The sequence below is a fragment of the Erpetoichthys calabaricus genome, chromosome 15 (assembly GCF_900747795.2).
Source record: "Erpetoichthys calabaricus chromosome 15, fErpCal1.3, whole genome shotgun sequence".
Taxonomy (NCBI): Eukaryota; Metazoa; Chordata; class Cladistia; order Polypteriformes; family Polypteridae; genus Erpetoichthys; species Erpetoichthys calabaricus.
In genome coordinates, this window is record NC_041408.2 from 79,603,439 (window position 1) to 79,620,235 (window position 16,797).

At 42.2% G+C, this 16,797-nt stretch overlaps 1 protein-coding gene across 1 annotated transcript in view; it reads left to right on the forward strand.

Moving 5' to 3' along the window:
* Positions 1-11,730: 11,730 nt before the first annotated feature.
* The window catches only part of ptk7b (protein tyrosine kinase 7b), a 226,005-nt gene continuing 220,938 nt past the window's right edge, over positions 11,731-16,797 (forward strand). The window contains exon 1 of the mRNA XM_028820158.2: positions 11,731-12,336. Within this exon, the coding sequence (XP_028675991.1) occupies positions 12,198-12,336 (139 nt within the window). The 5' untranslated portion in view covers positions 11,731-12,197. The remainder of the gene's footprint in view (positions 12,337-16,797) is intronic.

Here is a 16,797-nt window from a genome sequence, read left to right on the forward strand (position 1 = left end):
TCGTTCTCCGTGGCCTCCCCAAACTCCTCCCACGCCCGAGTTTTTGCCTCAGCAACCACCAAAGCCGCATTCCGCTTGGCCTGCCGGTACCTATCAGCTGCCTCCGGGGTCCCACAGGACAAAAGGGTCCTGTAGGACTCCTTCTTCAGCTTGACGGCATCCTTCACCGCCGGTGTCCACCAACGGCTTCGGGGATTGCCGCCATGACAGGCACCGACCACCTTACGGCCACAGCTCCGGTCAGCTGCCTCAACAATAGAGGCACGGAACATGGCCCATTCAGACTCAATGTCCCCCACCTCCCTCGGGATGTGGTCGAAGTTCTGCCGGAGGTGGGAGTTGAAGCTACTTCTGACAGGGGGCTCTGCCAGACGTTCCCAGCAGACCCTCACAACACGTTTGGGCCTACCACACCTGACCGGCATCCTCCCCCACCATCGAAGCCAACTCACCACCAGGTGGTGATCAGTTGACAGCTCTGCCCCTCTCTTCACCCGAGTATCCAAGACATGTGGCCGCAAGTCCGACGACACGACCACAAAGTCGATCATCGAACTGAGGCCTAGGGTGTCCTGGTGCCAAGTGCACATATGAACACCCCTATGCTTGAACATGGTGTTCGTTATGGACAATCCGTGACGAGCACAGAAGTCCAATAACAAAACACCGCTCGGGTTCAGATCAGGGGGGCCATTCCTCCCAATCACGCCCTTCCAGGTCTCACTGTCATTGCCCACGTGAGCATTGAAGTCTCCCAGCAGAACGAGGGAGTCCCCAGAAGGTATGCCCTCTAGCACCCCCTCCAGGGACTCCAAAAAGGGTGGGTACTCCGAACTGCTGTTCGGTGCATACGCACAAACAACAGTTAGGACCCGTCAAGGCGTCAACTTATCGTGGTGGAGGGGTTTGCGTGTCCCAATGATCCTAGGAGCTCTGTTGTCCGGGGCTTTATGCCCCTGGTAGGGCCACCCAAGGCAAACTGGTCCTAGGTGAGGGATGAGACAAAGAGCGGTTAAACAAACCTCCTATGAAGAAAAACAATTTTGGATGGCGTTTTCCCTTGCCCGGACACGGGTCACCGGGGCCCCGCTCTGGAGCCAGGCCTGGAGGTGGGGCTCGATGGCGAGCGCCTGGTGGCCGGGCCTGCACCCATGGGGCTCGGCCGGGCACAGCCCGAAGAGGCAACGTGGGTCCCCCTTCCCATGGACTCACCACCTATGGGAGGGGCCAAGGAGGTCGGGTGCAGTGTGAGTTGGGTGGTGGCCGAAGGCGGGGACCTTGGCGGTCCGATCCTCGGCTACAGAAACTGGCTCTTGGGACGTGGAATGTCACCTCTCTGAAGGGGAAGGAGCCTGAGCTAGTGCGCGAAGTTGAGAGGTTCCGGCTAGATATAGTCGGACTCACCTCGACGCACAGCTTGGACTCTGGAACCAATCTCCTTGAGAGGGGCTGGACTCTGTACCACTCTGGAGTTGCCCTCCGGTGAGAGGCGCCGAGCAGGTGTGGGTATACTTATTGCCCCCCAACTTGGAGCCTGTACATTGGGGTTTACCCCGGTGGACGAGAGGGTAGCCTCCCTTCGCCTTCAGGTGGGGGGACGGGTCCTAACTGTTGTTTGTGCGTATGCACCGAACAGCAGTTCGGAGTACCCACCCTTTTTGGAGCTTCATTCTTGCTAAATGTACTTATTGCAAAATGAGTGCTACGATTACATTAGGAAAAGCGCACAATGCTGCAAATTGCTTTTTTATATTGGCAAAACCCTGTTATGTTTTATATACGTACATTCACACCATATGAAAACTGAATTTAGTGCCTCGCCGATCAGTTAAGGGCTTCCAGCACAGCAAGAATGATTAAGTGAAGCTTGGCTGAGTCATTCCTGACCTGTCAGCCATTTCACTGAGAAGTGATAACAGATAGCCAGTATAAACTAATGAACAACCAAAAAAGTTCTTCAGTGCAAATACACAGCATTGGCCCTCTAAAGGGAACCAAAACACAGTCTGTACATCATATTCATTGTTTTTAACGGTCTTAATATGTTTGTCACGTCATCACACATTCTAGTAATGGCTTGGTGATGTGAATTATTATATGTACAAGTTGTCTTTTAGCTGGTTTGGCTGCATTTCCCTCCTTGATAGAGGGTGTTGTCATTTTCCATTTTCTCTAAAATGTTGCATACAGATGGGCCAGAGTTGCTGTAAATATAAGCACGTTTCCCCCCATCAGTTTTGTTTTATAAACAACAACATTTGCATGGAAAATTTCATAAATATTGTGTACGCAGAAAAAAAGGCTCAAAATGTGCATAAACAAGCTTTATAAATTTTGGGCCCCTGTACTCCTGGGTTAGCCCGTGCATAAGTGTGGTCATAACTGTTGTCTCTGCTATCATACTCATGGCGATTTCAGTTCAGTGCAGCTACTATGTAAATTCATCTCGATCAGGAGTATTGTTATCTGAATACCAATAGGGCTCTGGGGCACAGTCATCTTCAGTTCTCATGACAAAAGCCACATTTCCTCCTTTGCAATTCAGGTTTGCTGGACTGCTATTTCTTTTAATAATTTACTCTTTCAGTTGCTTTACTTGACACATGTCACAAGGACAATGAAATTCTCTCTTGCTTTCTCCCTCAGTAAAGCATGGACCCACAGCTTGTAATACATATAATTGCTTTTATAAACTTACATTTCACAACAACAGTACACCATGGACGACTATGTGCAGTAATATATAAAATGTTGTAAAGATAATTTGGGTCAGTGCCTGTAGCAGCAGTGTAGAAGGCTACTCTTACCCTCTCCTGGAAAGGATGACTGAAGAAGATGCAGGCAAGAAGAGTCCAGGAATGCAGATATAATGGAAGGACAGCAGAGTACACACTTTAAAAGGTTCTGCGTTCTCCAGCCCTGTAACTGCTGGCACCAGGATGCTGCCATTGAGCCACTCATGCTAAAAAATGAGTCAGTAGTCTGGCAGGAGTACCTGGGGGTCTACAGAGAGAGCTCTGGGCAGATGAACCCAGGGTTTTTTCTTAGGCCTCTGTCTGACCCAGAAGTGCTTCAGACAAAAAGTGACCTCAGAAGTAGGTCATGGATCAGACTTAAAAGAGTCCAATGGCCATTGGTCCAGTGAACTGAGAGTCAGCTGGAAAGTAGACATGGGCTCACCTAGCAGGAGGATGAGGAGATATGCAAGAAGGTACAAGAGGCTGACAGGGGGATGTGTGAAGGGCCTTTTTATTTTGACTTATTTCCTCATTATATTTTTTGCCTCCTGTCTAATTAAAGTCTTTCTTTTATTTATATTTTTAGTGTTTTTTTTTTTTTGTGTGGGAATTATGCACCTCTCAGACCACAACTTGTATTATTCAGTAGTCCTTCAGTGTTCCCAGATATGGGTGTGAGACCACTTGCTGTTTAGAGCTTACCGACCCGGAGTGTCCAAAACATTTCTCTACAGATTTTTCCTCAAGTGATTTGTATTTGAATGCATAGGAGTTGCATTGGATGTCTCTACCACCAGATCTAGAAGTAGCAGTGTGAATTAAAAATATGAAAGCCAAAAGTGACCTGTCTAGAGAGACAGACATAACATGTCACCCACAAGTCAACAGAGCCTTACATCGAGTAAATAAGAGGAACTAGCTGTCTAACCATTAGAGACCTGGCACTTTCAGTTTAAAAACACTACATTGACTGATAAAATAGGGCTCTGTTGGTCCAAGGTGGTTATATAGACTGGTTATTCTGCACGCACATCAGTCACTGGGCACCGCCAGTGCAGTGCAATAATCACACGTCTGCCCCTGAAGAAAAATACCAGCTTAAATAAAAAAGACCTGGCAGCATACAACACGTTCAATATGCTGAAGTTACCCAGTCTTAAAATAGCAGATACTGCTGTATGGCAGCTCGACGCAGACGTGTCAATAATGTTACATCTCGGTCATGCAACGAGAGATGTTAGAGTTCTAGTGTTGTTTTATAGGTTGGCACAGAAATTAGATCATCTGAGTACCCAAGGACAACAAGGTGTCATCAGGTCGGTACCACGACACATGTAGCAGAGAGACTAAACGATCTGTTTAGTTTGCAAAGATATGGCATTTTAAATTCAGTGTATCCTGGCAAAGGGTTCAGTTTAGTCCTACACTTGGGCACAGAAAGTGAACCATCTGCATACCCAGGAACAATCTGGCACTCTTAGTTCAGCACAGTCATGCACTGAGCACAGAAACTAAACCATCTGCTTATGTAGCAAAGACTTGGTGCTTTTAGTTACATTGAGCTAGATAAATAAATACAAATGCGATAGATCTATAGATGGATACTTTATTAGTCCCTAGATTAAAATGAGCTTTTTACAGAATCTCAAGAAATATCATATGCAAAAGAATTAGCAAAAAATAGAAGAAAACTTCTGTCTTGGTTAAACATAATAGAGCAGTTATTATAAAGTCATATTGCTATTGGTATGAAGGAGCCTCAGTAATTTCTTGACACACTTTGGCTGAAAGTCCTCAATGCCAGTGTGGCACCAGGAGGATGTGCCGCATTCTTCATAATGGCACTCAGTTCTGTCTGCATTGTCTCTTTCTCTGCTACCTCCAGCAGGTTGAGTGTGCGTTCCATAACTGAGCCTGCCTTCTTAATCAGCGTGTTGATTCAGTGGGTCTCTCTTTAAGTGATACATTTACATACTTAACTGACACCTTTATCCAAGGTGATTTACAACACTTATGATACAATTGGTTATGTTTCTTTTTTTTTTTTTTGGTTTTCCAATTGGAGCACAGACAGGTCAAGTGACTTGCATATGGTCACACAATGTCAGTAGCAGGACCTGAACCCACAGCCTTAGGGTTCGAAGTCCAAAGCCTTAACCACTATACCACAATTCCAGCCCAACACGCCACAACATAGGATGTCATGCTGGCCATCACAAAGTTTTAGAACATGTAAAGGATGTCATTACCCACATTGAAGTAGTGCAGTCTGCTTTCTTCCACATTTCATCTGTATTATAAGGCCAACCCTGCCTGTAACTGATGTGGACCCCAAGTACCACCATAGAGACTTATTGGTGTGGCAAAAGTCAATTACCAGTTCCTTGGTTTTGCTGATGTTGAGCTGCAGACAATTTTCAAAGTTCTTCACCTGACTCCTATACTCTGTTTTATCTCCTTTATCAGTGCACCCCATTAGTGCACAATCATCTGAGAATTTACAAGTGACATGACCTGGTGTTATAATTATAGTCTGATGTACAAAGAGTGAAAAGAAAAGGAGACAGAACAGGACAAGAGTGCCTTGTGGTCCTCCAATGCTGTTCACAAATTGTGGTCTGCCCGACAGATAGTCTGTTATCCAGGACACCACAGGCTCATCCATCTGCATATCCCTGAGTTTACCCCTTAATAGGGATGGGAGGATAATATTGAATGCACTGGAGAAACCAATAAACAGAATTCTCACAATGCTGTCAGCTTGGTCCTACCTTGTGGAGCAGATACAGTAGATAATGGCACTATCCAATAGGCAGACTGCAGTGGGTTCATGTGGTCTGTTACAAGAGGATTCATATAGTCCAGGACCAGCCCCTTGAAGGTCTTCGTGAATGGAGATGTAAGGACCGCTGGTCTGTAGTCGTTAAGTGGCTTCTTCGGAACTGGACCAATACAGGATGATTTCCACAGCAGCACCTGTTTCTGGAGCCTTAGTGACTGAACAGGAGACAGAGGACACCACAAAGTTGGTCAGCACAGGCATCAAGAACCTGACAACTGACTCCTTTCAGTCCCACAGCTTTTTCTGTGTGTAGCCTCCTCAGCCGTCTCCTCACTTAGTCGTCAGCTGATAATATTGGTCATAGAGGAACTCATCACTGTCCATACCAATTGAAGTGGTAGGAATTCTTGTTACAGAGGCAGTGGTCATTGGAAGGAGTCTTGTAAAGAGGGATTCACCTTCTGTACAGCATTACAGCTTGGAACAGAACCTGAACTGTGTTGTCACCAAATGAAAACTGGATAGACCTCAGCATTAATGTTTGGAGTGCACCATCTATTGGAATGCGTCATTCCAAGAGATGGTGCATCACAAACATATTTAGTTATAAAATTCATTGCTTAAAAAGTTATTACTATAAATGTTTGTGATGTGCCATCAGTTGGAACGACAAATGCAGTGAGCATGTCTGTGTTACACGTCATTTGATGTGGGAGTCGTAAAAGCAGTGCTAATGTTTGTGATACACCATCTGTTGGAATGACAAATGCAATGCATTTTATTACTACAACTGTTTGTGGTATGCCATCTGTTGGAATGACAGAAACATAGCAACACTGGTAAATATCCTTTTTATTAAGGTGGATATCAAATGACAAATGAAAGGCACTCTAAGTGTAGTGTTTGCTTACTCTCTGGTATACAGCTGATGTCTTTTTATAGACTGATAAAATGCACGGTCCGATTAATACAGCCATCTACCTAGACAATGAAGACCTACCACCATTGTCTATAAATAGCTAAGTGGTCAGGTAAAAGTAGGGGGGCAGCTTCAATATATTATGTTTTCAGTCTTTGTCACAGAAGAGAATAATCTACTTAGCCATTTACCACCTGGCACTGCTGGTACAAATACCTCACCATCCTCTTAGCCAGCAAAGACTGGGCACCATCAGTGTTATATAGTTACACAATGTGGCAAACACCATGCACTACAGGTACAGTATGGGTACACCATACTGAATGGCGTGCTCTTCACAGATGTTCTAATGCAAGTGAAATTCTAATATATTTGAGTACAAAAACGGAATAATCTACAGTACTTCCATTAATGACAAACTGACGCCATTATTTCAATATAGTCATACTCCTGACACAGGAGCTGCGTAATCTGTGTAGTCACAAAAATATGCCACTTTTAATTCCATATAATTAAACAGTATGACAAAGAATGGATACCACTGGTACACAAGCTCTGTCAAGGAAACTGAATCTGACAACCCAACAACATTAGGTACCGAATGATCTGCTAAGCCAACTGAGATTTGGCACTTTCAGATAGATCGATAGATAGATACTTTATTAATCCCAAGGGGAAATTCACATACTCCAGCAGCAGCATACTGATAAAAACAATATTAAAGAGTGATAAAAGTGCAAGTATAACGGACAATAACTTTGAATAATGTTAACGTTTAAAACGCGGGTGGAATTGAAGAGTCCCATAATTTGGGGGAGTAATGATCTCCTCAGTCTGTCAGTGGAGCAGGACGGTGACAGCAGTCTGTCGCTGAAGCTGCTCCTCTGTCTGGAGATGACACTGTTCAGTGGATGCAGTGGATTCTTCATGATTGACAGGAGCCTCCTCAGCGCCCGTCACTCTGCCACAGATGTCAAACTGTCCAGCTCCGTGCCTGCAACAGATCCTGCCTTACTCACCAGTTTGTCCAGGCGTGGGGCTTCCCTCTTCTTTATGCAACTCCCTACAACTGAACACCAGCAAAACCAAGGAGCTGGTGGTGGATTTTAGGAGGACCAGGCCCCTCATGGACCCCATGATCATCAGAGGTGACTGTGTGCAGAGGGTACAGACCTATAAATACCTGGGAGTGCAGCTAGATGATAAATTGGACTGGACTGCAATACTGATGCTCTGTGCAAGAGAGGACGGAGCCGATTATGCTTCCTTAGAAGGCTGGCATCCTTCAACATCTGCAATAAGATGCTGCAGATGTTCTATCAGACGGTTGTGGCGAGCGCCCTCTTCTACACGCTGGTGTGCTGGGAGTAGATTCATACCTGGTGGCATGGATCGTGGACTGTCTTACAGATAGACCTCAGTATGTGCGTCTCAGGAACTGCAGGTCTGACATTGTGGTCAGCAGCACAGGAGTGCCACAGGGAACTGTACTTTCTCCGGTCCTGTTCAACCTACTGTATATACATCGGACTTCCAATACAACTCGGAGTCCTGCAGGTCTCATATACTGCACTTTCATAGCCTGGTAAAGAATGGCCACTACTAGTACAGTCTTACTATATGCTCTGGAACAGAAACAATTCCCTGACAACCTGGCACACCATGATTTCACTGATAGTCACACACCTGGCACAACAATTGTACTTTCTATTGGGCCATCATAGACTTGCCAGAATAGTTTTGAAACCAACAGAAAACACTACTTGCACAGTCTTTATTATATAGCCCGGCTGATGGGACCATCAATTCAACATAGTCATGCATCTGGCACCACAACTGAACCGTCTGCTTAACTGGCACTTTCAATTCCACATAGCTCTGGCAAAAGAAGACACACAACAGTGCTGGTACAGAAATGGGCTCATCTTCTCATGTGACCCTGACTGGCATAGAAGATGAGCTGTCATTGTGCTAGCAGGCTAAGACCTGGCACTGCTACTTATAGACTTGCTATCAACATTTATGCAGTCTCACGTAAAAAAAAAAAACCCAAAATAATGTGTTCCACCAGTCTGTGTTTGGCAGCATCAGTTCAGTGAAGTCTGACATCTGACACAGTAGCTGAACCATCTGTTTAACCATCAAAGGCTGGGTACCATCAGTGTTGATAAACTATTATTATAGCATTAGTATGACAGCTGATGAAACATCTGCTTTCCCAAGACCCCTTGGTACAATGTAGTGGCAGTGTGCTAGAAAGACTGACACATTTCCATTGTGACTGATAGATATGTAAGGCACTATATAATAGATGTGAAAGGCACTATATAATAGTGAAAGATATGAAAATCACTAATAAAAGCACTACATAATGATAAATATGGAAAATTATATGAAAAGTACTAAATAAGATGTAAAAGGTACTGTATAATAATACAGAAAATGCTATTTGATAGATGTGAGAGGCATTATACTGTACAGTAAATACATAGATATGAAAAGCACATGCATAATAAATTTAAAAAGGCATTGTATAATTATAGCTATTGAAAACACTATGTAATGGATGTGAAAGGCACTATATAATAGAGATACTGTAGATCTGAAAAACACTAATAAAAAGCATTTTATAATGATAATTAAGGAAAGCACTATATAATAAATGCATAGGAAAAGTACTAAATAAAAAATATAAAAGGTACTGTATAATGGTAGCTTTGGAAGGCACTATATAATAGATGTGAATGGCACTATATAATAAATAGCTATTAAAAGCACATAAATAATAGATTTAAAAGGCACTGTGTAATAGATAAACAAATAGATATGAAAAGTACTCAATAATAAATATATAATAAAACCTGGTAATAGGATGTGGACTCCCCAGAGGTTTTTTTCCTCCAGGGATGCTGCTCTCTGAAGTCTTTGTTTTCCTCTCCTCCATTGTCAACTGGCCATAGTTTAACAATTAATTAATGGACAGATATTATCGGTTTTCATTTATGTTAATCTGTTTCTACTTTGTTTTCTTTGTATTTTAACACAGCCGTGTCTTTATGTGTACTCCTTCTGTTTTTAGCATTTTTTTAAATTTACACTTGCATTTTATACTTGTATTTTACCTGAGAAAATGTCACAGTGCTCTGCACCTGCACTCAGTGAACAGTGCTATATGAAAAGAAACTGAACTGAATTGAATATAAAATTCACTGTATGATGTTAGTTATGGAAAGCACTATATAATATACGTGAAAGGCACTACATTAGGCAGATACAAAAGCCACTATTTTATTTATAACAGATGTCAAGTGACAGCTTGGACAAATTATGAGTTACAGTAGTACCTGGGGCCATCAGGTCTTCTGGTCCTTTCAACATCAGACATCTTCACACAGGTGACCCAGCCTGGAGTTATCAGTTACTGGCTTGGGTCCAAGTGCCATAACCTCAAATTGCTCAACCTAATCCACAGCCATCTTGAGGCTTTCTCTGCTGCCTCCATTGTTTCCCTGATGGCCGTCCTTCTGCTTGGATGGATAATGCCTAAGAGGCTAAAGGCCTTGCACAGAGACAGACCTACAAAGCTTCTTCAGTCCACTTTTATGGACACACACTGTGCATGGCACCTTGTCTACAGCACTCCTTCAATAAGTCTATATAAAAGACTTTTTTCTATACGAAAACTGAACTACAGGCATGATGCAGTGTTCATCATCTGCCTAATACCATCATGGTGGCATCATTATGCTTTGGGGTGCAGGAACAGGCAGACTGGTCAGAATTGATGGAAGGATGAATGCAACAAAACACAGAGAGCTCCTTCAAGAAAACCTCTTCCAAAGTGCACGTGACATCAGACTGGAGCAACCGTTCACCTTTCATCATGACAATGACCCAAAGCATACAGCCAAGACAGCCTTAGTGTGGCTTTGGGACAAGTCTGTGAGTGTCCTTGAGTAACCCTGTGGAGAGATGTATAGATGGCAGTTTACAGACGCTTCCCATTCAGTCTAATGGAGCTTGACAGGATCTGACAGGAAAAATGGGATAAACTGCTGAAATCCAGGTATGCTAAGCTTGTAGAGACTTACCCAAGAAGACTTGAAACTGGAATTGCTGCCAAAGGGGCTTCAACAAAGTACCGAATTAAGGGTCAGAATACGGACATGAATCCAAGATTTCAGTTTTTAATGTTTGATCAATTTGTAGACTTTACTGAAAGCATGTTTTCACTTCGTTGTTATTGTGTGTAAAATGGCAAATGTGTCCATTTAAAATTAAATCTACAATGCAATAAAGTGTGCAGAAAGTGAAGGGGTACATTTCATATCCATTGTATATAGTGCTTTCCACAACTATCATTATAGAGTACCTTTTTATATTGTATAGTTCCTTTTATATCTCTCTGGTATAGTGCCTTTCACATCAATTACAGCACTAGATTATCGATGGTGCCAAAGGTAATCGCTGAGGCCATCTGCAGCACCATAGCCCGGACCAAACACCTGTGACCAGCAATGCAGGGCATGACCTTGGTCAGGGCAGGAGAGAAGTCCAAGTCTCAGTTAAGAGCAGCGTCTGACCGGGAGACGAAGGTGGACCTGAGGAAACACCTCTGACTCCCGGAGAACACCGCAGAGACAACTCCAGGACAAGATATCGTGCTGTTCTCAAAAGGCAGGTGCTCATGCTGGAGCTCACAGTTCCTTTGTGTGGAGCAACTGAGAACAGTCATTGAGAAGATGAAAGCCAAGCAAATAGAGTTGGTGGTGAGTGCCATTGATGAGGGGTGGCATGTACTGTGCGTGCCCCTTGAATTGGGCAGGTCAGTCTTTGTGCAAGACCTTTAGCCTCCTAGACATCATCTGTTAATGACAGAAGAAGGGCCTTCAGAAAAACATCAGAGGTACCAAAGAAAGACACTGCATCAGACATATATAAAAGGCCCTGGCTCCAGATAAAAATGGTACGGACTGGGGGCACCTCAAATACTAAGGAGGGCGTGACGTGATAAATTCCCAAAAGTCCAACAAGTTACAGTATACTAGCCAATGTTTTATCACAGGTAAATGACCATGCGTGAACTAGACAGATTATTTTTTATTTAATATTTGGAAATATCGGGAGTTGGACGGCGATCGCTTTTTAGCACACCGTCTGTAGAGCAAACTGGACGCCTGGGGGCAGCACTGTGCGCGAGACCTTTTTTTTTTTCCTCGTTCTTCAACAAGTCCCAAAAAAAAAAGTCTCTCCTGGAAACAGGAAGCGGTTACGGCGGCAGCTGCAAAGACTCGGGGGAGAGAGAGAGAGAGAGAGTGTGAGAGAGACGCGGTGTGGAGCGGAGGTGAGCCCGAGCGGCGTACTGTGAGCTGTTTTCTGGGACTCTGATTTTTCTCGGGAGGCGTAGTGAGCTGGAGAAAGGGAGGGACGAGGAAGCAAAGTGACGGAGAGAGCAACAGGAGTAGAGGCAACGAAATGGTGTAGACAAAAAAGTTCACCTTTCGGTGGAGTCTGGCCGGGATTGGCGTCTGGAAGAGAAAGAAAGAGAGAGAGAGAGAGACACACACACACAGAGAAGGGGGCATCTTCAGCTTTCGGGAGCTGGAGCCACAGTCGGAGGGACTCGCTTTCCACCCCCATTTTTCTTTTTCTTTTTTTAAAATTGCTTCGGAGTGGAGCGGCTCCCTGCACTTTCCCCTTATTTATTGTTTGTTACCTTTTTACTTTTTTGTGTCGCGCGGAAGAGGACTCTGTTCTTATGGGGCTGTCGACAGCGGCGGTGAGGATCTTTTCCTCCTCTTCCTCAGTGGCGACGACGACAACAGCGACGCGCCGGGTCCGCTTCAGCAAACGTTCAGCCTCGGCACTGCTCGCTATCGGCTTTTTCTGCAGCCAAGGTAAGATACGGGGAGCCGCATATGAGGGCGAGAGTTTCCGGCACGCGTACGCGTTCAGGACCCGAGGAGAGCGCGTAAGAAAGCCGGGGGAAGAGTGTTGTGAGCCACGGCGGCGCCTAACACCGACACCGCACGCATGCACATCTCACTCGTATTCATTCACACGTCCCACAGAAACCACTTCCAGCCGGTGATGTCACGTTTTTCTCTTTTTAATGGGCAACAGAGCCGGATCGTCCGATGTGCAGAGTAGATGTTCGCTGGCTTCAAATTCCCGGGCAATTTGCGAGTTCCATCGAGTGTCTCGCGAGTCCCCCTTTAAACCCCCGGCTTCAGCCATCGTGTCCACCGAGTGCGCGCAGCGGGGATTTACTTCAAGGATCGAATTGTCTCCTGGAAAGTTGAAAGTAAACACAAATAACAATGAGGGGCTCCTTCTCCCATGAGTTCTTATTAACGAAAAGCTTTCCTGGCACCGTGGAACGACTTTTCATGTAGTGATGCTTGTTTAGGATTTGCGCCATTTGGGTTGTTTCTGATGTCCAAACTTACTGTTCGACTGAACATTAAACATCGCGCCTTGTAACTGCATTTTCAGAACTCCGTGGAGACCTGTGCCGTGATGGCAGCCAAGAAATCTGTACGTGGTTTATTACAGTTTCTAAGATGTAAAACAATAAACGTGTATGAAATCGGATCACACCCTGGTGCTGTCTCGGGCGGAATAGGACAATTGTTTCACATGATACATTTAATAAGAATCTCTGACAACTTTTACATTTTTACTGTAGTATACAGTTGTGTGTGTTATGGATTTACGTCTTAATGCCTGATTTGGTCATTTTCCATTTTAAACCATGGCTAAGCATCTGAGTATAGAAAGATACATATGCTGCAAAATATAAATATGAACTGTGTATGTATGTATGTATGTATATGTGTGCGTATATATAATTAGGTTTACAGTTGTATGTGAAACAGTTTACTGTTGTATTTATTGTATTATTTGTCTTATTTCTCCTTATTACTATTTAAAGTGTTTGAGTGTAGCGATCATAACCTGCATGTCTTTTTACATATGAATAACTGCAAACCTACTTTTGCCTGCCCCTATATATACAGAATATATATGTGTGTGTGTGTGTACTTAGACTGTATATAATTAGATTTTGTTGTATGATGTGTGTGTGCTTTTGTGTATATACTTGCATACATGCAAAGAGAGGGTTATTGTTATTTATTATTTGGCCTACCCCTTTATTCAAGGCTACTTACAACACCTGAGTTTGTCATATTTTTCCAATTGGAGCACAGGCAGGTGAAGTGACTTGCTTGTTGTCACATATTGTCAGTAATGGGACTTGAACCCACAACCTTAGGGGCTTTAAGCCTTAACCACGCTGGCTGCATGAATGTCAGTCATTGAAAGCGCATCCTGTAGGCAGGGTTTACTATATGGAGATTAAAAGGTTCGGATAAAGAGGTTCCAATGGCTGTAGACATGGATCTAAAGTATTGATGTGTATAGATATTGAGACAAAAGCAATGTCTGTACTGTGTATACACAAATGGAACACATGGAAATCAAGATATTATAAGAAGTACAGACATATGGATATACAGTACATATACAGATGTCGATGCTCAGGGTAACACAGGGTACATTATTTTTGCTGTACATATATATATTTTTACATCTGTACCACATACAATTAAAGCAACATGCTTAGGAACACAAAATGTGGAAGAAGTGGGATTTGAACCAGTGGCTACCCGAGTTAAAACTCCAATGCTGTAATGACTGTGCCATACAGCATATATTGAGTGTTATCTATGAGTTAAACTGACAATATTCAGCTCTCAAGGCTAATGCCTTATTCATTCATTCATTCATTAGGCTGCTACTCCCTGTTTGCAGAGATTACTGTATTCATAGGTCAGGGAGGAATGCAGATATGGATAAAACATATATATTGAAAAACACATTGATAATTGTAGGTATGGATGGATAGCACTTTATCAAGATGCCTGCAAGTATTTACAGTATCTCTATTCGGATATAAAGACAGAGAAATAGACTGCAAAAACTGGAGAGAAAAAAAAATGAAATAGCAGTTACTCAATGTAAAAAGCACAATTTTCCTTGACAGCATTTCTTAAAATAAGCTAAGTAAGTTTGTCTTCAAATTTCAATAAAATTTACAATAAGGAAAACAAGATTTAATGGCTTGATATAAACACTTTTCACATGCTTAGACTTCAGTTTTTGCTGTGAATACGCTCTAAATATATTGTATGTATGTGTATGCATGTCTATAATGTGTATATATAATAGTGAGAGAAGTTGTGTGTTTGTGTAATAAATGTGTGTGTGTATACATACACATACAGAAATCTCTGTATAGATAGATATTTTATTAATCCCATTATATGTATGTGTGTGTTTGTATATGCATTATGTCCTTGTATATACAGAGGGAGAGAGTAGTATCATACAGTATATGTGCATGTAGATACAAATAATGTAATTTGTGTTTTTTAACACTAATGTATCGGCAATGATGTAAAACATACTGGTTTAAGTGGAGATGGAATTTATAGGAAGACGGGGCCTGAGTTGCCTCGAAAGCTTGCATATTGTAATCTTTTTAGTTAGCCAATAAAAGGCGTCATTTTGCTTGGCTTTTCTCTACATTCGTAATGGATAACACAGTACAACACCCTAGTACTACAGGAAAAAGTTGAAACCAAAATGTAGATGTACAGATGGCGTTATTAGTATTCTATACATTGAGAGAGGTGCTACACATATAGAAACAGCCACACTGAGACAGATTAATGAATGAAAATATTTTAGAAAATATTTAAAATAGAAAGGGTGGCTTAATATATTTTGTTTGCTGTGTATGTGTTTCATGTATACTAATTAGATATACAGTGCATTTATATGACTTTCATTGTTCTTTTCTATCCAGCACATTCAGTTAATATCTTTTTCTTGTGTGAAAGGAGTTTGCAGATGTGGACATTAGTGGGTAATATTTAAAAGATAGAAGCAGCATCACATACCACTTGTTATTAAAATTCCTGTCTAGCATTTTTATGACTCATACAGTATATAGCTCACTGATTAGCCAGCCACTGTTCTGGTGGCTAAGAAGTAGTGCCTGAAGCCATAAGGTTGAAGGTTCAAATCTCACCCTGGGCCCAGTGACCCTGACCGTTGACCCAAGCGAGTTGCATAATCGGCTTCAGATGTAAGAGTTTGTGTTTGAAGAAGGTCTGCTGTAATCATTGCATACAGCACTTTGCCATGGAAGTGTCAATAGAAAATAAAAGTTGACTAAGAGCGTTTGTTTCCTTTCAGTATTATGCCCCCACAGTTTTGCACCTGCACTGTAATGTTTTTTTTTTTTTCCCTTGTTTAGCTAGAATTAGTACTTACATGTACTTTTATTGCAGGTATCTCTTTTCCATTGTTCAGAAAAACCTGAATATCATTGAGAAGGATTACTTAAGATCTAAAAGTTGTTTCACCTTTTATAGTAACTTGAGTTCTCACAAAGGTTTCAATTCCCTTTTAATTAACATTTTCTCGTGTATTTAGAGATGATTTCTTGATTCATTTTTTTTTTTCAACTGCCAAATTTTAATTATTACCTCCTCAGATCCTTCACTAAATAATGTAAGATCCTTGAGCAACACATTTCTTCTAATTTTTGCATATAAAATAAAACTAGAGCATGTACGTATGTGTTTGTTGGTTTAGTGCTGGTTTGAACCTCAGGTGTTACTCTCTTTGGTGACTCTTGACATACTTGGTGTATTGCTTGGTCATATTCGCATGTACAGAAGCGTTTCAGAGAGATTAGATAAAACTGTACTGTTGACCTAGTGATTCATGGTTTTTGTCCCATTATAAATAAATCATAATTCCTCCCTGGACTTTAATTCTTTACTTAGAAGTCAGTCTCTGAATATTCCAGATTGTACAGAGTCCAATAGCCTATGACTTTATTTCCACATTCCATTTATAGTTGCTGTTTTATATTTATGTTGTTAATCTTTTAAGTTTCCTAAGGACAACAGAAAATGCTTTCCTGAAGCATGAGATCAATAACTGAAGGAGTGTGCAGATTTCATGAACTTTTAAATGGAGCGACAGAACAGCTCACAGCAAGTCTCCAAGAGCCTTAATGCTGAAAGGTGTTATTTTAAAAATGTTAATCCAAAAATAGCTTTGGCTGATTTTTTTTTTTTTCACAAAGCTTTAGAGGGGTGTCGAGGTTAATGTAGAAGCCCCCTCAATTATCCTACATCCTAACAACCATCTTGAGTCTTGTGTAGAAAATGTGTAGTTTTCCAATGCTTCATACTTATCAGTACATTTTTGTATTTCTCTGTCTTTATCCTTAGTATTTTAGGGGATTTTATTTTGTAATTTTCATATGAAACATTTTC